This window comes from Hylaeus volcanicus, chromosome 6 (assembly GCF_026283585.1).
Source record: "Hylaeus volcanicus isolate JK05 chromosome 6, UHH_iyHylVolc1.0_haploid, whole genome shotgun sequence".
NCBI lineage: Eukaryota > Metazoa > Arthropoda > Insecta > Hymenoptera > Colletidae > Hylaeus > Hylaeus volcanicus.
Window position 1 is genome coordinate 13,339,548 of NC_071981.1, and position 23,558 is coordinate 13,363,105.

Genomic DNA, 23,558 nt, shown 5'->3' on the forward strand with positions numbered 1-23,558 from the left:
TACCAGGAAATGGAGGAATATTAAAGGGAAATATACCAGGAAATGGAGGGAAATTAACGGGAAATATACCAGGAAATGGAAAAATATTAAAGGGAAATGTGTAAGGTAATGGAGGGAAATTAAAGGGAAATATACCAGGAAATGGAGGAATATTAAAGGGAAATATACCAGGAAATGGAGGGAAATATACCAGGAAATGGAGGAATATTAAAGGGAAATATACCAGGAAATGGAGGGAAATTAACGGGAAATATACCAAGAAATAGAGGGAAATTAACGGGAAATATACCAGGAATGTATTGGATTAGGAGGTGTCGAAAGGTGTCCAGAAGTGAACGAAAAATTAATGTCAGTCATTGGTGGCTAACGCGGGCTTATTTAATAGTTTATTACAATAAATTTTTATTAGTTTCATAGTAATTTTGATTAGATTTTAATAAATATGCGTACAGATATACATTAGTATGGTACTATTCAGTTTGTAGTCCTGGTTGCTTCATCGTAGGCGCACATGTGCCCCTGTTATGCGGCAACCTATACTGGCCTGTTTGTCGTCTCGGTTGCCATTTCGTAGGCGCACAGATACCCCTGTTATGTGGTGTTGCGAACAATTTACAAATCAATTAAATTAGTGAATAGATCTTAAAATTAACTTAAAGGTTTTATGATTGGCTATTTAGTTTCTTCATTTGTTTTTACAGTGAGTGGTTTACACGTCAGCAATGCTTTTACATAGCAACAATCTTGTACATTACTTCAGTTACACCATTGTACAATTTAAATTCGGTGCGTTAGTTAATTTAATAGAATTCCGTCGAGGGGAGCCACCAGGACATATGTTCAATTCAGGATAAGGTACATGAATAAGGTACATAAATAATGCTGCATTTTGAAGAATCATTTTAATTGGTTGTTACTATAGAAAATCGACAGAAATAGCCGAACGTCAAACAGCAATTGCTTGCTCAACTAAGCAAATCTTAAGCATTGGTTTCTTAACTAAGTCGACCTTATTCGCTGGCTTGCTGACTATGAATACAGAGATGGGCAAAACCCTAGGCTTCGAATAAATCTGAAGTTTGCCGATGTGTTTGTCTCGTTTCTTCCTCTGGGAAATGTTCGAAAGAGGAAAAGAGGCAAACATATCGGCAGTCTTCAGATTTATTCGAATCCTAGGGTTTTACTCATCACTGTATGAATACATAGCGACTCAAGGAATGCTTATTTGGCTTATTCCAATAAGGCGATCTTAGTCAAGAACTTCTGATGAGGTCTGATGATTCACGTCGCGACTGTGAATACGGGCCCTAGAAATTTAATCGAAGATGAGTCTCTTTCGCTAGGGTCTTTTGGAAACGTCAAGAATTGATAATCCCTCTATTGGTGAATTGGTATATTGGAACAGCTACAGACAGCTAGGTGATGCACACACATACACACACAACAATACATACAGCTGGATTGAGTATAAGCAGTGAACAATCTTAAGTGGTGTTAAGTAAGTGCTCGATCTGGTACGATCTCGAATGTTCATGTTACTCAGTTAAATGTAAATTTTATCTGTTGGGAGAAAAAACGTAGAAGAAATGGCTGATTTCTTAGATTCGGAAGCGGAGGAAAGCGAGGTATCGACATTGTTGAATTTTTCGTCTCACGACTGCAGTTCGTTTTAGTGTTACTCGTGATTGTCGATAACTTATGTCACTAATCGATGTGTTGCCGTTATATTCTAGGAGGAGGAGGAGTTGAACGATAATGAGAAAAAGAAACTTAAAAAGTTAAAGGCAGTAGAAGAAAGCGAGGAAGAAGAGGAGGAAGGTGAAATTTTTATGTTTTAATGTATCATAGTCCTTTTGCGTAGTATTTGTTGCTTGGTAAAAATGCATTTGTATATTGTTTCTATACAGATGACGAAGACCGGTTACGCGAAGAACTGAAAGATCTCATAGATGATAATCCTATAGAGGAAAGCGAAGGAGAAGATAGCGACGGCTCTGGAGCCTCTAAGAAACGTAAAAAGAGCGATGACGAGGACTTTGACGACCGTCTAGAGGACGAAGATTACGACTTAATAGAAGAAAACTTAGGTGTCAAAGTCGAGAGGGTACACTTGAATTATTTCAATTTCTTAAACAACAATATATTGTACACATGTAGTGATGAGATCCTTTACTTTAGAAACGTTTCAAACGCCTCCGCAGGATTCAAGATGAGGAATCAGAAGAGGAACAGGAGAAAGAAATGGATGATGATAGAGATGCCATCGCTAATGAACTTTTCGAAGGCTCAGGAGATGTAAGCTTGTTCTTTGATATATACCTTTTGTAATCTAATTTTTCTGTTTTCTGGTTTTTTTAGAATTTCTATTGCTTTGTATAACATACTTAATGTTTGTGATTGTTTTCATATCTATATCAGGAAAGAGAAATTAGCATGGTACGTATGGTAGTTGCAAGCAAAGACCACTGACGTACAGTAAAACCTCGTTAATCTGGACTAACCGACATCTAGACAAACTGCGTTTGGATTAGCAAGGGTTTGCTGTACTTTCATCTTGTCACAATGTTTTCTATCGTCGTTATTTATCAGGAAGACGAAAGGAGGAGTGAACGGAGTCATAGGCCAGAAATGGAAACGTTTGACGAAGAAGGAAGCGAAGGGGAATACACAGACGCAGATGATTTTATCGTTGACGACGATGGTAGACCAATCGCCGAGAAACGCAAGAAGAAAAAGCCGATATTTTCCGACGCAGCTTTGCAGGAAGCTCAAGACATTTTCGGTGTGGATTTCGACTACGATGAATTCGGTAAATATGGCGAGGAGGACTATGAAGAAGAGGAAGAAGAAGAAGAGGAAGACGAATACATGGATGAGGAGGATGCCGAAAGGCCGAGAAGACCGAAGAAACAGTTGAAGAAGAAAACCACCAGGAAAAGTATATTTGAAATTTACGAACCCAGCGAGCTGAAGCGCGGTCACTTCACGGACATGGACATCGAAGTCCGAAACACGGACATACCTGAGAGAATGCAGCTTCGATCTGTCCCCGTTACCCCGGTCACAGAGGGTTCCGACGAGTTAGATCTAGAGGCAGAATGGATCTACAAGCAAGCGTTCTGTCGGCCAACTATCTCGATTCAAGACGCTCACTTGAACGCAGAGGCCAAGGAGAGAGCTCGTAAAGGACCTCAAACGATAGGCAAGATTAAAAAGGCTCTGGACTTCATGCGAAACCAACATTTCGAAGTCCCTTTCATATCATTTTATAGGAAGGAGTACGTCCTACCGGAACTAAATATCAATGATCTCTGGAAGGTGTACAAATTCGACGCGAAATGGTGTCAGCTTCGTCAGAGGAAAGAGAATTTGTTAAAATTATTCGAAAAAATGAGGAACTATCAGCTTGACGAGATCATGAAGAATCCGGACGCTCCTTTGCCGGACAGCGTGCGGGTGATCAAGGACGATGATATAGAACGACTTAAAAACGTGCAAACAACCGAAGAACTGAACGACGTTTACCATCATTTCATACTATACTACAGCCACCAGATTCCAGCGATGCAGGAAGCTGTGCGATTGAAGGAGAAGGAGGCGAAACGGGAAGCTAAGATTCAGAAACGAAGGCAACAGATCGCCGATGCCGAGGAAAACGGCGAGGATCCATTGCCAGAGGATGAAGCTGAGGTAGTGGAGGAAGAGGAAACGGACGACACGTTGAAACAAGCTATACGCACTGGTCCGTACTCCATCTGCAAACGAGCAGGTCTCGACAGTCTTGCGAAGAAATTCGGTCTCACCCCGGAACACTTTGCTGAGAATTTACGGGACAATTACCAGCGACACGAAGTGGACCAGGAGCCAACGGAGCCTCTGACCATTGCCAGCGAATACTGCGGTCAGATATTCGGTACGCCAGAGGAAGTGGTGAAAGCTTCTCAATTAATGGTGGCGATACAGTTGGCGCGCGAGCCTTTGGTAAGAAAATGCGTGAGAGAGATGTACATGGAGAGGGCGAAGATATCCGTCAGACCCACGAAAAAGGGAATGAAAGAGATCGACGAGAACCACCCCATTTACGCCATGAAGTACCTCAAAAATAAACCCGTGCGCGATCTGGTCGGCGATCAGTTCTTGAACCTAGCCATAGCGGAGGATGATAAACTCATCACGATCACGTTGAGCGACAGCATAGAAGGGAACACTACTAGCAATTACGTCGACGAGATGAAGCAGCTCTATTATCGGGACGAGTTCAGCAAGAACGTTCAGGATTGGAACGCTCTGAGAGTCGGGAGCGTCGAGATGGCACTGACGCGAATGGTCATACCGAGCCTGAAGAAGGAGTTGAGAACAAATCTAATCGCGGAAGGCAAAGAATGCGTGATGAAGGCATGTTGTCGTAAGATGTACAATTGGATCAAAGTCGCCCCGTACACGTGCGAGTTTCCAGAAGAAGAGGACGAGGAATGGGACACCACCAAGGGACTTCGGGTGATGGGCTTGTCTTACTTTCCCGATTATTCCCAGGCAGCGTTCATCTGTCTGGTAGCTCCCGATGGGGAATGCACGGATTATTTGAGACTGCCTCACCTAATGAAGCGCAAGAACAGCTATCGAGAGGAGGAGAAAGCCATGAAGGAGGCTGATCTGTTAGCGATACGTAACTTCATAGCAACCAAGAAACCGCACGTTGTGGCGATAGGAGGTGAATCCAGGGACGCGATGATGATAGCAACCGACGTTAAAGAGTGCATCGCCAATCTGGTGGAGGACGAACAGTTTCCAGCCATTCAAGTGGAGATCTGCGATAACGATCTCGCCAAGATATACGCGAACAGCAACAAGGGCATATCAGAGTTCCGCGATTACCCAGAGTTGTTGCGGCAAGCTATCTCGTTGGCTAGGAGGATGCAAGATCCTCTAGTAGAGTTTTCGCAGTTGTGCACCGCGGACGAGGAGATCCTATGTCTCAAATACCACGCGTTGCAGGACCAACTACCGAAAGACGAATTGTTGGAGAACTTGTACCTGGAGTTTGTGAATCGCGTGAACGAAGTAGGCGTCGACGTGAACAAGGCGGTGCAGCAGGCCTATTCCGGGAATTTAGTGCAATTCGTGTGCGGCTTAGGGCCGAGAAAGAGTCAAGCTCTGATAAAGATGTTGAAACAAACCAATCAGAGATTGGAGAACAGAACGCAACTGGTGACTGCTTGTCACATGGGACCAAAGGTCTTCATCAATTGCGCTGGTTTCATCAAGATAGACACTAACAGTCTCGGAGACAGCACCGAGGCGTACGTGGAGGTACTCGACGGATCGCGTGTCCATCCAGAAACGTATGAATGGGCGAGGAAGATGGCGGTGGACGCGTTGGAGTACGACGACGAGGACGCCAATCCTGCGGGTGCTCTCGAGGAGATCTTGGAGTCGCCCGAAAGACTGAAAGATCTGGATTTGGATGCCTTCGCGGAAGAGCTCGAAAGACAGGGTTTCGGCAATAAGGGCGTCACGTTGTACGACATCAGGGCGGAATTGAACTGCAGATACAAAGATTTACGGGTAGCTTATCAGTCGCCCAGCCCGGAGAAGTTGTTCGATATGCTGACGAAGGAAACGCCGGAGACATTTTACGTGGGCAAATTGGTCCTGGCGACAGTGGTGGGGATCAGTCACAGGAAACCTCAGGGCGATCAGTTGGATCAAGCTAATCCTGTGAGGAACGATGAAACGGGACTCTGGCAATGTCCATTTTGTTTAAAGAATGATTTTCCTGAACTATCCGAGGTGTGGAATCACTTCGACGCTGGAGCCTGTCCAGGAAAAGCCACTGGGGTCCGATTGAGATTGGACAACGGAATATCGGGCTATGTGCACATAAAGAATCTATCCGACAGACACGTCGCAAATCCCGAGGAAAGAGTGAGCGTAGGGCAAATAATCCATTGTCGTATAATAAAAATCGAAGTGGAACGATTTAGCGTCGAGTGCACCAGCAAGAGCAGCGACCTCGCGGACAAGAATCACGACTGGAGGTGCGTTTTTAAGATATATTTTTTTCTTTTTTGTAGTCATGCACCATACCGGTGATATTCTAATGAGCTTTTGCATAGTTAGTTGAAATGTCAAAGCTAACGATATATGGTTTTGGATTCGAATGGTTAACAGTTCGGAACAGTGTTCTTCAGACCATGATTTATAAATCTCTAAATTAATAGATATTTAAAGTATATGTTTTGAAAAGAATATTTTATAGATCATTGATTTTTTAACATTTTTTCTCAAGTCTGTACGTCTGTTTGTACACGTCTGATGTTTTATTCACACTTATGTTATTTATATATTTTTTGTTTACATTATTCAGGTGCATCATAAGCTGTACTTGTGCTAGGATGATACTTAAAAAACATTTTAAAGAAATTAACAAATTAAGTATAATAACATGTTTTTGAAACAACATGAAAATATATTAGAGAATTAAGCGAAACTTTATAGTACATTCAACGCCGTGTACTTCATGCATAAACTGTGACTGATAATGCATAAAATTATGGTGTAAATTTATAGTGACATGGTAAGGTAACATCACCGAATCATATCATCATTTACTATTTTTAAAATATTTAATCAATTCTGAAAGCATATTAACGAAACCTATCAATTCTATTACAGATGTACATGGTATGCTTCAAAATTATCAGAGAGCAGGACACACTCTTTAAATGTAAATCAAGCAAGAAAAGTCTTCGCTTTTCATAGGCATACATACAATTTTTTTTTTTTTTTTTTTTTTTAAACAGACGGACTATTCAAATGAACAGTACTGTATTGTTAGCTGAAATATTTCAAACTCTACCAAAGCGCAAAAGCTACTTTAAATATCAGCGCAACATGTTCAGAATTGTCCTTGTTAGATAACAGTCACGTTGTCAGTATTCCAGGTGCGAGAAATCAGTGTGTTTAAATGTTAAGTGTGAATGACGAATGTTTGGAAGAGAATGGATAGAATCAAACGTATGTTTATGCTGTGGTGCCTGGCAAAAGTTATGAGAACTTTGTAACAGCGTGTCCTATTGGTGTGAATGGTTTCAATTAATTGTAATTAGTTGATAATGGATCCTCGTTGTTACCTATTAATGAATATATCTGCTTGCCTAATAATTCCTTCATAGTATTTTAAAATTTTTCTTTTCAGACCCCAACGAGATCCGTATTACGACACAGATGCCGAGCAGAAAGACCTAAAAGTTGAAGAAGAGACGAAGAAGGCCAAGCAACGACAGACATACGTCAAACGGGTGATCGTTCATCCTTCGTTTCACAATATCAGTTTCACGGAAGCTGAGAAGCTGATGCAAACGATGAAACAGGGAGAGGCGATCGTTAGGCCAAGCAGTAAGGGCGCGGATCATTTGACGGTCACGTGGAAAGTGACCGACGATATTTACCAGCACATCGACGTGAGGGAAGAAGGAAAAGAGAATGCATTCTCTCTGGGACAGAGTCTATGGATCGGGAACGAGGAGTTCGAGGACTTGGATGAAATTATTGCTAGACACGTTAACGCGATGGCTGCTTACGCTTCGGAACTATTAGACTTCAAATACTATAAACCGACCGTAGAAGGTATCAAAGATAAAGCGGAGGAAATACTGAAGGAACAAAAGAAAGATAATCCAGGGGGAATACCGTACATAATATCCGCCGCGAAGGTCAGTATCGAACTACTGTCTTTCGACTATCGTTGAATCGTGCCACGTTCGAGACATTTAAGACGGGCTTCCGCGCGTTTCAGAATTATCCTGGCAAATTTCTTCTGTCTTACCTTCCACGAACCCGGTGTCGTCACGAGTATGTGACGGTGTCGCCGGAGGGATTTCGATTCAGAGGACAAATGTTCGGTAGAGTGAACGACCTGTTCCGTTGGTTCAAAGAACATTTTCGAGATCCAGTGCCTGGACAGTCTACACCTAGCACCCCGCGTGGCGCTATGACCTCTAGAACGCCATATCATACGACGCCAGGAGCTGTGAGCGGTAAATGTTTTAATTTATTATACTGCAGGGATATCTTCTTTCACATGTACTGGATCATTAGATCCCATAAGTAATATCGTCTCTTACATTACTGTAAAGAGACATCTTTTTTTTAAACCACACATAACAAGGATAATAATAAAAAAAAATATAAATGGAATCTTTTATCCATCACACATTGTAGACCTTGCACTAAGTGATTATCGTCTATTTTGATTGCTACAACGTTTTTAACCAAACAAAATTCAACAATATTAAACACGTAAAAACAGTACTAGTCTTTTAAATCAAAACCTCGAACATTTGGAACAGTTGGAATTAAGACGATAACTGAAAGATGAAGAAGGTTATAGAAACGGGATCGTTCATACGTTTATGATTAAAGTAAACATAAAACGACATTACTTATGGAATGACCTGATATATTAGCAAAGGTTATAGGAACAATCACCGCGGTACTAACATTTAAACATAATATTTCAGGAATGAATCAAGAAGCAATACAAAGAGTGGCACAAAATCTTCCTCACCACATGTTACACTCCTTGTCGCAAGTAGCAAATCAGACCCCGCACCATTACCCACCGCACACTCCTGGAACTGCGAGCGCAGCTGGTTATGGTGGAGTCCACACTTATCCGAATACACCGTACACTCCTTCCGGTCAAACACCGTTCATGACACCGTACCAAACACCTCATCATACTCCCCATCATGGTCAACCAACTCCTAGATACGGACAACAAACGCCCAATCATCAACAGGGACCTTTCATTCATCCACCTCCTCCTTCGACTACCACTCCAGGCCATCATAGATCCACTCCTTCGCACAGACCTACGCCTCCTATGTCGACACCTGGCGATCCCATGGACTGGAAAAAGGCAGCAGAAGCCTGGGCAAGATTAAAAAGCGGTCCTCGAGTTTCGTAAGTATCTCTACAGGGCATAGTAATTAAACAAACTAATGTTTGCTACATGAAGATTGTATGTTAATATTGGCAAAAGGAAGAGAAAAGAACTTCGTTTCGTATTTGGCATAACATTGTGGGAAATGTTTGTTTTAAAATGACTGCCGAATGAAACTCTACAAGTCCTCTTTAGATGCTAATAATAACACCAATAAAAAAGTGTAATACTGTTTTTTCATGCTTTACTAGTGGAACAACACCAAGGTACGACGAGTCTAGAAAAACTCCGCGGAACTACGAGGAATCTGTTGGAAGAACAACGCCGAGAAACAGAAATTTGGCTCGGACTCCGTCTTACAAATCTCCTCGAGGTACACCACACACCAATTCTAGTCCACGGAGTATGTCTCTCAGCGGAGACGGTACTCCTCTATACGATGAAAGCTAACGGATTCGTTTGTGCATAATAGATATCGTACTTTTTTGTTATATCTTTACGTTAAATTTATATATAATATATAACAATTTTAGAACAGAATCGAGAATCGCGTTGCAATTAAAATGCTCTGAAGGATGGGCATTAGTCGTCCTGTATAAAAAAAAAAAGAATATTGTCAGGTTCACTTACAAAATCATTGTATTGAAATCCATTGATCTAGCGATATCTTCCAATCTCTTAAACGTTTATATAGTTAGATGAACTATACTGGAGGCATACTAAAAAAGAGTAAGATTTAAAAAAAAAAACGTAAAATCGTGCAATTTGCTTATTATATTTTTATTTTCTATCATACTGATACGTACTAATTTATATATTATTAATATATATATATGTACGAGAATTTCACTCGATTTTAATTTGTATCGATACTAAGTTATTATACATTTCTTATGTTACTGACATAGAAATGGAACGTATTTCTTACATACTTTATACAATTGTTAAATTATATTATTAAACAATAAAACAATCCACAAAACAAACGTTTTATGTTTTCAAAGGTTACTCTGAAACAATAGGTATCAGAATCGAATGGCGAACGTAGATACTCGTTTATCCTGTTTATTAAAAAAATATGAAACAGTATACATTACTTTATTGGCAGTGTTAGAGCAAGCACATATGTTATTTTATACATGAGAATCTTCATCAGCGGATAATACACTATGTACTGATATATTGTTATGGTAGGTGCATACGATATTGGGACGATTCACAGCTGAAAATTCTTGTTGAACCTTAGACCTGAGACAGATATATTATATTAATAGCATCAAACGCGATATTTAGTACTAATAATTTGCTACTTATTGGTACACGTTTAAAAACTGAGATTGTTTACTAACTGAGATTTCTGAATGTAAACCGTGTCATTTAGATGAGATATTCTGACGTTTCATTGGCGTGTGTCGCGTAGCTTGGATTATTGAAGATACGTTCATGCTACAGTTCATTAACTACTAAGCACGGTTCACTGGTCGCAAACAAATTTTTACGATTGTTATATTGATCAGTTTGTCATTCGACCTCTGAAAAAACTAGATGGAGTACTGACAACACGTCGAAGATCTTGCCAAAGAACACGGCGTACATTCGGAACTCTCGATTAGTATCATTATGCAGAATCGGACCTTGAAAGCCTTAAATCCCTTACATTTGTCTAGTTCTGCAAGGTGACGGTATCGTGGATTTCGGTATTGACTTCGTCGGTCCAACGTCTAAGCAAGATTTACACTATAGAATTAAAATAATTATGTACATTAAATAATCTGACAATGTACATAGTTAATGTATTGCTTACCATATTTTCCGTATTCCCCAGATTATCCTGTTCGTTTGTTGTAACCGCAGAATCGGACAATTCCTGTTGTTTCGCTTTAACTTTTTGCTTCTGTCGATATCAATGTAAATACTTTTAAGAAAAAGAAAGAAGTGAGCAAACAAATATTACCTTCTGTACAGGAACGCTTGTATTATCGCTGAAGTCACTCAATTCCGACGCATGTTCTACGATTCTTCTTTTCTTCCGTGTTAGTATTTTGCGTTGTCTATTGCTTTCAAATTCCTTTAAATTCTCTATAGTTTTTGCATTACCTGACTTCTCTGGTGGATTCGCGGTATTATTCTACAACGTGAAATACGATATATTAGATGCGATAAATTATAAATTACATTACCTTAGACGGGGTCTTCTCAAAATAGTATACTTTCAAAAAATACAATAAAGAAATTCAACTGAGCAATTGTGGCAAGCACCTTTGATCCATTTGAAGTGTTCTTTTTGCTCACATCGTTTCCTTGCATCAATGATTTATTTACATTCTTACTTTTATTGGGACTATCATACATGGCAACCATCAAAGAATCCCTTGAAGTAGGACAAGCTGAATTATTTTGTTTTATACAAACGTTTTCTCCTGTAAAAAAAACTTTGTTTAACTGGCGATCGTATTCCCAAAGGTAATATAACTCTCTTACCTTTAGGATTTATACTAAAATTTGTAACGTCGACTCTATTTACAACGGGTACTAAACTAATCACGTCAGGTTTTGAAACTTTGTTTATAAATTCCCTGGATCGAAATAATTGTTCTCTAGTCTGTTCGTGAGATGCACACTTTTGACATTGGCATTTCATAGTTTCACCTCTCTTCCTAGAGGCTTCTATACAAGAACTTCCTTCCATCACTTCATTATTACTTTCTGTATCTCTATAAACATTTTTCTGCATGAAGTGTTCCCGCACTTCATATGTCTTGTTATTTGTATGGACATTCGTTTTATCCCACTGGTTTCCTTTAATTGCACTGGACTTAACAGATACATTCCTTTCATTGCTTGGATCAATATGTTTTTTATATTTCAAACAACCTTCGTTGTCTTCTATGATACTGATACTAGAATCTTCGTGATTCCTGCTATTATTTTTTGTCAGTATCTCTTGTGTTTTGGTAGGACTTTTAACTGAAGATTTCTTTGACTTTCGATGTGCAATACTTCTTTTGATTTTACGTTTTGGAGACTCTATCACTGGCCTTTTTCGATGCAGTATCTGTGTTACCGATATCTTGCGAACACCAGCGTAAACTGAACTCTCGCTATCGGAACTACTGCTACCATTAGTTCTATTCATGCTGTTGAAAGTTTTGTTTATTTGTGACGAATTATTACAGTTCGTAAGGCTGTCTGCGGTTGCAGATTTATTTCTATCGAACACTGTAATACTTTGCAAAGGAATAGATTCGGATGGGCAATATTCTTTCGAATTGCTGCTTTTATTACTACTTGATCTTGAATTCTTTATATTGGACTTGTCATTTTCATCTGCTTCATTTGATATAATGTGATGTATCCAATCAAGTAATTCACTGATTATATTCAGGCATGTTTTAGAATCGTTTTTATCCGTTAAAGTATTTATAATAAGATTTAATTTGTCTCGCAATTTATTTCTTTCATCTTCAGAATAAAAACAATTCGAAGCCGTATTGTCCTGTTGTTTGCAATTCTCTTTGTCGTTATTCAACCATGTAACGGGACACGTGCCAGATATAGATGTTTGAGTGAACGAATTACTCATATTAGTTTTACATGGACTATTATTTTCTTTCTCTGTCAGGGCCTGCAAGACGTTCGAAGTAGCTGAACAAAGTGTACGCGGTTCTTTTAAAGACTTTGGAACTTTATTTTCTGGACTATTCGAGCCTACAAATGTCATGTCTGTTATTTCGCTTCTTAAGTCATCGTCGCTATCAGTGACATTGGTAGGCCAACGAAAAGTTGTTTTGCATCCTTTGTCTATGAATGCTCTCCAAATATCGCAAACATTCAACCAGTCATCAGGGAATCCGTTAGAAAATTTATTAATGACATAATCTGGTAATTCTGTGAACAATGAAATTCTATTATTAAATATAAAAATATGTACAAATAAGTACACAATTATAATTTAAGTATGCAACGTATTACTAGATGCAAACTATTTACCATACTCATTGTCAACAATATTTCCTTGTAACTGGTACAAATGTTTACAAATAGATTCAACAATAGTGGATGTCAATCGCCTTATGATAGGTTTACTACGAGCAATTATTCCACTGAAATAATGAACTTAAATTAGGATTACTTTTGTACTTTCTTACTTTAAAAATCACAGATATAGACTTACCGTTCTATTCTTCCTTTAATAACCAGTTGCCCTTGTCCATTAAACATGACTTTCCAATCTTTAAAAACCTTAACTTTTCTATTTTGAACAATATCAGAAATCATATTTGAGGAACAAACATTATCGTGTTCAGGAGTTTCTTTTATGGTATCATTTTCTGACACTGACTGAATTCTGGCATCATTGGTTGTTGTTATATCGTTTGACTTTTTAAAAGTACTAGGAACACAGTCAAAGGTAGGTGGCGGCATCAACAAATAATCTTTATCGGAGTCAGTTTTCGTATTGAACTTTTTAACACTTGATGTAGCAATTGGTTTACAACCATTTTTATCATTTCCTTTCAAGATCATATTTCTTAGATTGTTGCTCGAAGACACAACTTCGCTGCCAATTCTAGAGGCTTGTAGGAAATTAGTAGTGGAATCAAATCCATCCATATTGATACTGGAGATACTAATAGGTGTCATAGGTAACATATACGATTCATCTCTATCCTGTTTATTTTGTTTCCTGAGCAAAGCAAGTTTCAAAGCTCGTTTCAATTTCTGACATCGTTCGTCGTTTTGAATATCCGCGAATTTTGTCTGTACAGGTATAGGTAAATTCAAATAATGATTTAGAATATTTATACAATAGTCAAGCAAAATTTTATTTGAATAATATAGGATAATAAAATCAATAGTTGCCCAATTAATAGTTAAATTTTTATTTGTTCATCGTGAACATTTCAAATTCCAAGTTCAAGACGTTTATCTTTTATTTACCATTCGTAACTCTTATTCAAATAACAATTTTGCCAATTTTTAATTAATACAATGCTGGATATGTCCAGTTACCTCTGTCACGTGTGCCATATTTCAATACTTCGATTCAACAATCAATTAACTCTTTTGTATCCTTGGTCGTTTCAAAATTAAAATTTGATAAATCACATGTCATATGACCTATTCATCAATCTGCCATTTACTTCGGTGGCTTCAATAATAAGATGTATTTATTTATGTGCATATCAATATATGTATAAATAGAAGTGAATATGTGAAACAATGTGGAATATTTTGTGACTTGACAACTAATATCAACCTCACTATTCTCTGTTATATCGTATATGTTTGCGAGCACTTCTGTTTCTCGCGTTTCAATTTGTAACTGTCGTTTGCACAGTGATTCTCAATGTCTATTAAACACTACTGACGTTAGCATAACTCAGGGTTTGGCACGCTTGCTCCATAGAGCAAGGGAGCAAGCCAGCACTGACACCGACTGACTAAGTTGGACTGAGCAGGACTGAGTGAGCGTCTTCCCCCACTTTTGTTGTAATAGCACCATATGATATGGTGGATAGTGAGGCAGTAACAAGAGTGGGGGAAGCCTCAACAGCATATACCCCTACAGTGCCGAACCCTGGAGTATAAAGATACACTTTAAATTTTGAAAGTATATCATCTAAAATTTTGAAAGCCTCATAAGATGAAAAGATGTTATGTATTTTCGCCTGCAATCGTAAAACATAAAAACTAAACTCATAGAAGAATTCAAACTTATCGAGTTAAATACAAAGAATAATATTATATTGCCATTTAATATTCCATTAATTTAAAGACATCGTTTTCTTTTACACATGATCATAAAATACTTTTTAATGAAATTATATTAACGCGACAGGTATCTATGTATCTAATTTAAGTAATTGTTAATTTTTTTTAATGTAACATCAGGTTGCAACATCGATGGCAGCTAGATCGTTCAACGATACGCTGATTATCCTTTTTAATAGAACTGTATGGAAATTATTACAATTAATAAATGTTAAATACGTTAAAATAAAGATTCAGTACAGGCACACTTAGGACTGAAATATTGCACGCATATTAAGCTTAAGCTTTGGTCACTTTAAGCCTCAGAAACTAGTATCATATAAATATTGGTCGTATCCTTTGTATCGCCAGCATTATCATCACCATTATCATGATCATCATCGTCGTCGTCGTCGTCATTGTTATTATTATCATTATTATTATTATTATTATTATTTACTTCTCCTTGAGATAGAAATATGTTATTGTTCCTTCCAGTAAAAATGGAACAATCATATCATTTTCGATTTCAATTATGGTAGCACAAGTTACCCATATTTGGTAATTATCACTGATCCATAAAGCGCATGCACTACTTTTATATTAATATCTCATAATGATTAAAATTGGACTAGAATTTTCACATTAAAGATAGTATAATCTCAATGTAATGTTATCGCTATTCTATTGCAAGCTATACGCACGTAATTTGATATTAATTATTTTGTTGAAGCGGGTACAAGAAAAAGTAGATTATTCTCTTCTTAACAAATATACCGCTATTGAGAAGTTCCACACAATCACCTGTATTAAGGTTTGGAGACGAACAGTCTGCTACGCATCTAATATGTTCGACAGGTTGTTTCCATTTTATGACTTGCTACCCGCGGAATTGTCAGGTTCTCTCGAACCCTCCGCAGAACCTGCAAATTCTTTTTTATGATCTTTGGAATTTCTATCTTTATCATCTCGTCGATGAAGATTATGAAGATGTTGAAGATGATGATCTCTACGATCCTTCTGTGACATTTGACCCCTGTATTTTCGGTTACTTTCGTCGCGATAATAATTACGGTATCCCCGTGACCGATAAAGGGCTGATTCTTCCGTCTGATGATCTTGTTTGTCGTGACGATTCCTTTCATTTCTACGGCAATAAATGTTGTAAATAACGTTACAGCGATACATGTAAGCATTCAGTACTTTAAACGTTACCTAGGTACTCGACGGTGCCAGTAGCTCTGGCTCTGTAACGGTGGGAATTTAGGTGTTTGTTCTTGCGTGGTACTCGTAGGTGATCCACGACTGTGATGGCTATTGTTACTGTCTTGAGATTGAGCTCCTCTGTTAGCACTCGTTTTATTTGACAATACAAATGTCAATACTTCAAGTTCTTTCTTTTTGTCTTCGTTTTGTTTAAGTAATCGTTTTACCATCTTTTCCGTGACTTCTAAACGTGTCACCAAATTCGACTGAACAGGATCAAATCTAGATTCTACTTGGATTCCTACATCTACCACCGAATTTTTGTTTGTTTTCTCTTCTTCTATAGAATTCAGCTTTCTACAATGAATAAAATATTTTTATATCGTCACATGGCATACATTTCACATGTCTGTTGCAATTACTAACTTTTTCTGTTGTTCAATAATTTCAGAGTAATATTGGTTTTGTGTTTTTGCTTTTTGTAGCGATATCTTGATATCTTGTAAATCTTTCTCCAGAAGTTCCACCTGCAATGGCGCAATATTTACGCATACTGGGCTACCCTGTAAAGAAGGATCATATTATATTGTGCTAGGTGTAATTTTAAAATGCTCCAAAAGTACAAAAGTACCTTTGCTTTCACGAACCCAGTTCCATTATCTTCGGGAGAAGAGGGAGTGCTAGGTGCATAAGTAGAGCCTTTTGAGAATACTAGCTGAAACTGTAGATCTATTTACAAGTACAGAATATTAGAGTTGCGTTTGGTTGTAGGAAAAGTAAACAACATTGTGTGGTATAATCTACCTCTATTCTTTTGTCGCAATGATTCAACTTCCTGGTGCAAAGCAACCAAGGTTGCCTGATGCTGTTCTTGTAAAAATTTCATATTTTGCTCTAATTGAGCTACTCTATCCACATTAATATTTTGAAGTCTGAGCGTTTTATTCAATCCTTCATTTCTTTCTGGTAGTGGTACTATATCTGCCTGCGATTTCTTTCCCTGAGAAGAAATATTCATGTATTTTGTCGTATAGAAATTGTTTAAACATTCCTTCCAACAAAAGGGAAAGGCACTCACTTTCGGAAAAGCTACAGTTGGCAATTTAACCAACACTTTAGACGCCATTCTTGCAAGCTTTCCAGCTAGTCAAGGAAGTAAAACATAAATATTTGCTGGGAACGTCTGTCGAAGTAAACGATTTTTTTACATAACACAGGCGAACGAAACTAAGGACTTTTCTCTCAAAAGTTGATCATGCTTTCGTATATCTGAAAAAAATATACAAAAATGACGATAAGTTCTCCTTTACGATACGAAAATTTCGAATACAGACGAGTGCCATGTATCCACTACACAATCGAACGCATCAATGGAACGACTGTCATTCAAAAAATACAAGGAGCATCGAAGCGGCAAATACATATAATCGAAACGATTTCCGAATATTATTCGTACGTCTCGTCTATTCAACATGTTCGAGAATCCAGCAATCCAGCAATGATGCGATATCGTTCGACTAACATTAAAATAATACGTTGTTTTTTTTTTTTTTAAGAGTCAAGATCATCCCGCGCCGCAGCATCGTCGTTCGGCATATTTTAATGACAGCAAAGAAACGCAAGTAATAATGCAGAGCGATTAAATGTAGGAAAACGAAAGGAACGTGTGAAATTATAAAGACAGAGTCACAGAAATTGTCTTCTATACGTTACCGAATTACATTTAAACTGACAGTCATTTACACGAAACGAAAGCCGAAAATTCAACGGCACACAAGAAATAGGGGGCTCGGTGGAGCTGGGTGGAGCGTGATTCTGCGCCTTAACTCTGACGTCACGTTGTGCCAGCGAACGATTGGTTAACACAGTGTTTCTCAAACTTCGCCTACCTGTGCGAACCCCCTTCGATAAAAGAACTCCTTTGCCAAATCCCCTGGACTAAAATTAATTTATTAATTATTAAAAAGAAAGTGTATATGCTTTGCTAAATTTTTATCTAGTTTGAATGCTTTCCTTTTTCGTTAATCTTGATAACTAAAATATAAGTATACAGGGTATCCCAAAAATGTTGTAACACCTTGAAAGGGGTGGTTCGAGAGGTAATTTGAAACAACTTTTTCGTTGAGGAGATATTAACGGAAAACACTGACCAATCAGAGCGCGCGTATACCGTTGGAGCGGCTGTGGTAGCGAAGGCTATGCGCTAGGCGGGCGCGCTTGTACACGAACAAACGACTCGACGTGCATTGAAAGACATTGACGGAGCCGCCTAGCGCATAGCCTTCGCTACCACGGCCGCTCCAACGGTATACACGCGCTCTGATTGGTCAGTGTTTTCCTTTAATATCTCCTTAACGAAGCCTCGGACAACATTTTCGCCAAGGAAAAAGTTGTTTCAAATCATCTCCCGAACCACCTCTTTCAAGGTGTTACAACAGTTTTGGGACACCCTGTATATATTATATAATATAATTATAATATATTATATATATTAATAATATATTATTACCAATGATGACAATTGTTCTACCAGGAAGGTTTGGTATAAATTAAAAGCATTAAGTACTTCGTTGCAATATATAAATGCTTCTTCTTTTTATTTCGAGGTTTCAAGGATTCCTACCACTATGTTCACGGACCCCCCAGCGGCTCGTGGACCATAGTTTGAGAAACACTGAGTTAACGTTTCAGCAATAATGGTGAATGTCTACTTTCACGATCAAATGAAAGAGGACTAGAACGATTTCAATAATTCCTGATATAGATTAGACTTAGACGAGATGGATAAATTGTAGATAGTCTGGGGAAAACACGGAAATTTTCTGATACCGTGATTAGAGGATAGACATTGAAATCATTGCGGTCGAGTTGGTTCAACGATTTCAAAATTAAGCGCGCTCAAGGTGGACTCTGTCCGAATACGTACAACAAAATTTGTTCGTCGGATAATCTATGTTTTCTATGTCAGCGTCTCTCAAATTCCTGTTTACATATTGTAGTGTCAACTCCAAGCACAGCACTCGAAATGACATCATATTTTTTATTGTAAATAGTACTGCTAGAATACTTTGGTAATATTCTTCAATGTTGTCATTTTTTACCTGTTTCACTCATAGCCCCCAAGGAACACAGTGTTTGGAGCCTCTGTTTTAAATTAAGAGGTCCGCTAAATAAGAATAAAATATTGCTGAAAGCACTTTCCTTAATCTGTGGTACAATATACTTTGTTTTCTTCTGAGAATCGTCAGAAATTGTTCTTTACTAAGGGGTTACGTGGAAAGATGAAATTTGAGAAACGCTGTTCCATGTCCTTGCGCGCGGGAGTATTGATCCAAAGGCATTTAACAAATGATAGCACACCATAGCCGCGCCCATGCTTCTGTCGATCCTATCTCAACATTTATTCACATTTAACTTTCTGTAATATTTTATGGAAAATCGTTGTCCATCCAAGACACAACGACAAACAAAACATTTTAATTTTGTATACATACGTGCTACTACATGAAAGAAATATTCGTCACGATAGTTCCCTAGAAAACAAACTCTTATTTCATTTGAATTCCTCGAAAAGTTATGAAAATGAAAAATACTTGAAGGACAAAGTAAGAGTTTCACGATAGTAATCTAATACGTGAATACCTTAACAATGCGAACTCCTCGTTCCTTTTTAAAAACTGACGTGATCAAAATCGAATAGAAAAGTATGAAAATTGGAAAAAAAGTCACTTCGATTTTAATAATTGAAAGCATGCATACGCATACATATGCCTGCATTTACGCATGAATGCGTGTACGTTTACGTATACGTGTGTTGTACAATATGAACTTAAAATCTTGATCTGAGAATGGTCTGAAGTATATTTTATATGATATTGAAATATCGAGTTTGAAGTGCCAATTTAACTCCTGTTCGAACCCGAAAAGAAAGTATCCTTCGAACTTTCTTCCACCATCTGAAGAAAAATAGGCTCACGTTTTGACTTTTTTTTAGAGATCACATGCTTTTCGGCGTACCGTCTTTGGCGTACTAACGTACGCAAACAAAAATTATTTAAATAATTCCTCGAAACGAACATAACCAAAAAGATGTCTTTTATGATAGAAAGCAGGCAACCTAATGAAATAAACAATAAAAACAGTGAAAATTTACTTACTTATAGAATGAAAGAAGATTATAGTTTTAAGGTATTTATATGTTTTATCTATAATATGTTTACTGTATATGTTATACACGATATTTAATTATTTCAATGAATTACCATTAATGTAAAGTATTTTTCTTTGTAGTATATACCTGAAAGTCATTTTAAATGTGTAGTAAAAAACGTACAGAGGCAAAGGCGCAAGGAGGATGAGGAGCGTATTTGGACTTCATTCGTTAAAGAACAGGAGTTAAATAATCTGAGGATTGATAAAGGTGATGTTGACCGGTCCATAGAAAGCATCGAAAATCTCCTACAAGAGAATATACAAGATGTAGATAGAGAACTTAAAAGACTCCGGGAGGATGCTCTCCCCGAACGAAATAAAGGGACTCGAAGTTGTAAATCTAATAATAAACATGAAAAGTCTACACCTATAGAAGTGAGTATTTTTAAATTTCTGTTTTGCTCAAACTGTATCGAGAAAATATCAAATTCATATTACTTTTATAAATAATAGAATAGTTTTCCGAAGGAGAAGCTGGAGGTAAAAGATAAAAATAGAAATAACACTAATATTCAAATTCCAATTTTGCAAGAGGACATTGTTTCTAATTATAAAGAAACCGAAGAATCCAGAAGAAGTTTTAAATCGAAGGCTAAAATATCTCTATCGGACCCTTTGATTACGCACAAGAGACATTATACGAATCAACTTCTGCACACAACTGATAACTTTGAGAATAATTCTGATTCGGATTCGAGTAATAACAGAAACGATATTGTTCACGTACAACCAGATCCGTTTACAGTACAAAAAATTCTATTAATGCAAAAGAAAATTGCTGAATTATTAAATGAAATTTCATTTAGATTATGCAAGATTCCTCTGCCAGATGGTGATAACGATTTGAAAAGAAGGCAACAGCAAAGCATGGAATTTGCTATTAGATTTTCAAGAAATTATATCTATGAACTTAACAGGCTTGTCGCGAGCATTCAAAAACACATTGGTGTTGTATCTTTCAAAACGCGATTAAATCAATGTCATAAAAATATTGGATTTCGTCAAGACAAGATTAAACAAGAACTAATCGCTGCTCATCAATTATTAATACAAGCTTTAAGTGCTTACTGCAAACATATTCCTAACTCTACTCTCGAAGGCCACGCTAAAAAACTTCAAAATGTACTACAGATTGTCTGTGACCTGAAAGATATATGCGATAAAGTTGAACTCTCCGCCAATCGTTTCTGCGCGGGAGATGCGGATATGATGCCAGAGGTAATACGTGTTGAATAAAAATAATTTAACTGATTTATAGACAAAAGTCTTTGTAAAACTGTTCTGTATTAGGAAACGGAACTTCAAGATGTAATCGATACTATTTTGTCGAAATTGAAGTTGACTTTAGAAGGTAAACATCCAACTATTAATCATAGGAATACTGAATCTGCAATGACTCTTGCACCGGTATCTTCGCGCAACAAAAAAAGTTCTAGTAAAAAGAATTTATCTAGTCGACTGAGCATGTACAGCGTGGATGTATCTAAAACTAAGCAAAGAAGAAGGAACGACTTGAGAAAAAGTACATGATATTACCTAAGATTTTACATTATTAAGTACTTGTTATTTTATCAAACACACCAGTTCAAACTTATATCTTTCAGGTCATTTTTCTCAAAAAGAAAAAAAGTGTTCTGTACTAGACACCAAAAGCACACACAGTCAACAATATTTGATACCAGAATTACTATATCCTAGTCCCGTAACGCATACACCGTCTTCTAGGGACGTTGCTTGGATTGAATCGACAAAGGATGTGAAGTATTTGAGAGAAGATGATATCAAAACAATGATGGACGAAATAGTAATAGATTCTGATAATGTAAGGGATATCGATAATAATCTATTAACATACTAGAACCAGTTTAAACAAACAGTAATTTTGTGAAATAGGATAGTAATCTAGACATTCAAACGAAACGTAGTAATACAATGAAAACGGTACAACAATCTAAAATATTACGGAAAAAGTTATCTACAGAGATATCTAAACCAAAGAATGGCGATGTTAAAAGGACAAATACTAAAGGACAGCATTCTACAAATGACAATGATCTACTAAAAAAAATATCAACAATTACCAAAGAACATTTGTCTACTCTAGTTCCTGTAATAAGCGATTTAATGACTTTAGCATCAAAAAAGGTAACAGTAACGACAAGTAATATCTACAATTAATTTCCTAATTAACTATTAAACGTACTATAAATTTTATGATAGCAAAACGACTCAGAAGCGCAACCTATATCAGAAACATCTATGGGAACGTTAATAGAATTTTTGCACAAATATCAATCGCCTAAAGATTCGGATACAAAAGCATCTATGACGGATGATAGTTGTAAACGTTCAAATGTTAAATTAAATGGGTAAATAAAACGTAATAATAAAAATACATGTCATTTAGATAAAATAAGCACGAATACTTTCTGTCTCATGGCAGCGTATCTGAAATTCAGAAATACGGCAATGAGAATGTACAACTAATTTATGTGTCATCCATGGATAAGGTGCCTAACACGACACACTGTAATGCTTCGTGTCAAGTCGATTGCGAGATCGCGGTAAGCATAATACAAGGAAAATATATCATTTCCATAAAATTGTTGTAATTTATATTATTAATTAACTGTCTATATATCGATCATTTTTTTCAGAGTATCAATAATAGAAAAAGTACAAATTCAACTACCAAAGACTGGGTGGAACTTAATGTTTCAAAAGAGACTGCACTACAGTTTTCAGCATACAGAGACGAATATCAAAAGCTGTGTCAGTCAAAGCCAATGTATTCTAGCAGCACACCAAACAAACCATGGGATATCGTGGCATGGTAAATATGCTGAATTATACTTATCTAATGAGCTTTGATTAATAGAACTTTTTTGTAACAGGATATCCGATAAACTAATAGAAGAGCTAATAATCGAAATAACAGAAGAATTACAAATGAACGATGTACTACAGAAATTGTTTGAGATGGAATTTAAAGAATATTAAGAGCAATGTTTGTTCGTGACAAATTAAAATATAAAATCACATTTACGAAGCAACCAATTTTGCAAACATTTTTTACTTGAAATATAAATTTTTTAAATAAACTATTACTTTATAAGTCGGTGTTTAATTTATTTACTCTTACCATTATCCATTATGGAATAATGAGAACAAAAGGATTCAGTAAAATTCTGAAACAGATAAAAGTTTCGAGTAGCAAATCAAAATTAATAATTGTTTCGTAAGAATTAATCGTAAGAATTAGAATAGAAAGTATAGAATTAAATATTTTACAATGAAGAAATACAAATTTAATTGTTGAATCAAATAATTTACCATACGTTGATGCTAATAATTATTTATTATCGAATAAAATTTTGACCACTTTGCATACATATGTATATATATGTATGCACAATTGCACACCTTTTTTGTTTATAGA

At 37.0% G+C, this 23,558-nt stretch overlaps 4 protein-coding genes and 1 long non-coding RNA gene across 15 annotated transcripts; 3 read left to right on the plus strand and 2 right to left on the minus strand.

Annotated features, from left to right (window-relative positions):
- The first annotated feature begins 1,249 nt into the window (after positions 1-1,249).
- On the plus strand, positions 1,250-9,703 carry LOC128878903 (transcription elongation factor SPT6-like). Of its 2 annotated transcripts, XM_054127563.1 has the most exons (10): positions 1,250-1,625; positions 1,734-1,818; positions 1,908-2,104; positions 2,179-2,295; positions 2,419-2,436; positions 2,590-6,038; positions 7,199-7,715; positions 7,799-8,039; positions 8,523-8,967; positions 9,199-9,703. In XM_054127563.1, exons 1-10 carry the CDS (start codon positions 1,587-1,589, stop codon positions 9,395-9,397), a joined length of 5,307 nt encoding a protein of 1,768 aa, XP_053983538.1. In that variant the 5' UTR covers positions 1,250-1,586; the 3' UTR covers positions 9,398-9,703. The 2 variants fall into 2 exon arrangements, with proteins under 2 accessions (XP_053983538.1, XP_053983539.1); XM_054127564.1 differs by lacking the exon at positions 2,419-2,436.
- Positions 6,045-6,794, plus strand: LOC128878925 (uncharacterized). Its single transcript, XR_008457525.1, has 2 exons — positions 6,045-6,577; positions 6,676-6,794. It is a non-coding gene; the product is annotated as an uncharacterized LOC128878925 (long non-coding RNA).
- A 293-nt stretch (positions 9,704-9,996) lies between the features above and the next one.
- LOC128878906 (uncharacterized) lies at positions 9,997-14,543 on the minus strand. 4 transcript variants are annotated; one of them, XM_054127569.1, is made up of 9 exons: positions 13,961-14,543; positions 13,122-13,708; positions 12,938-13,050; positions 11,429-12,835; positions 11,207-11,367; positions 10,902-11,075; positions 10,752-10,841; positions 10,605-10,668; positions 9,997-10,195 (listed from the first exon to the last, which is right to left on the minus strand). In XM_054127569.1, the coding sequence occupies exons 1-9, from the start codon at positions 13,976-13,978 to the stop codon at positions 10,164-10,166; spliced, it is 2,646 nt and encodes an 881-aa protein (XP_053983544.1). In that variant the 5' UTR covers positions 13,979-14,543; the 3' UTR covers positions 9,997-10,163. The 4 variants fall into 4 exon arrangements, with proteins under 4 accessions (XP_053983544.1, XP_053983545.1, XP_053983546.1 ...); XM_054127570.1 differs by having other exon boundaries at positions 10,582-10,668; XM_054127571.1 differs by having other exon boundaries at positions 10,582-10,684.
- Positions 14,544-14,673: 130 nt separating this feature from the next.
- On the minus strand, positions 14,674-19,925 carry LOC128878915 (uncharacterized). Of its 7 annotated transcripts, none has more exons than XM_054127588.1 (7): positions 19,884-19,925; positions 16,986-17,176; positions 16,712-16,907; positions 16,539-16,636; positions 16,334-16,470; positions 15,917-16,264; positions 14,674-15,848 (listed from the first exon to the last, which is right to left on the minus strand). In XM_054127588.1, the coding sequence occupies exons 2-7, from the start codon at positions 17,031-17,033 to the stop codon at positions 15,572-15,574; spliced, it is 1,104 nt and encodes a 367-aa protein (XP_053983563.1). In that variant the 5' UTR covers positions 17,034-17,176; positions 19,884-19,925; the 3' UTR covers positions 14,674-15,571. The 7 variants fall into 7 exon arrangements, with proteins under 7 accessions (XP_053983563.1, XP_053983565.1, XP_053983558.1 ...); XM_054127590.1 differs by lacking the exon at positions 19,884-19,925 and adding an exon at positions 19,550-19,859; XM_054127583.1 differs by lacking the exon at positions 19,884-19,925 and adding an exon at positions 17,621-17,771.
- On the plus strand, positions 19,885-23,228 carry LOC128878908 (uncharacterized). Its single transcript, XM_054127572.1, has 10 exons — positions 19,885-20,095; positions 20,198-20,494; positions 20,573-21,337; positions 21,410-21,641; positions 21,724-21,941; positions 22,013-22,264; positions 22,340-22,488; positions 22,563-22,683; positions 22,777-22,952; positions 23,014-23,228. Exons 1-10 carry the CDS (start codon positions 19,997-19,999, stop codon positions 23,117-23,119), a joined length of 2,415 nt encoding a protein of 804 aa, XP_053983547.1. The 5' UTR covers positions 19,885-19,996; the 3' UTR covers positions 23,120-23,228.
- Positions 23,229-23,558: the final 330 nt, after the last annotated feature.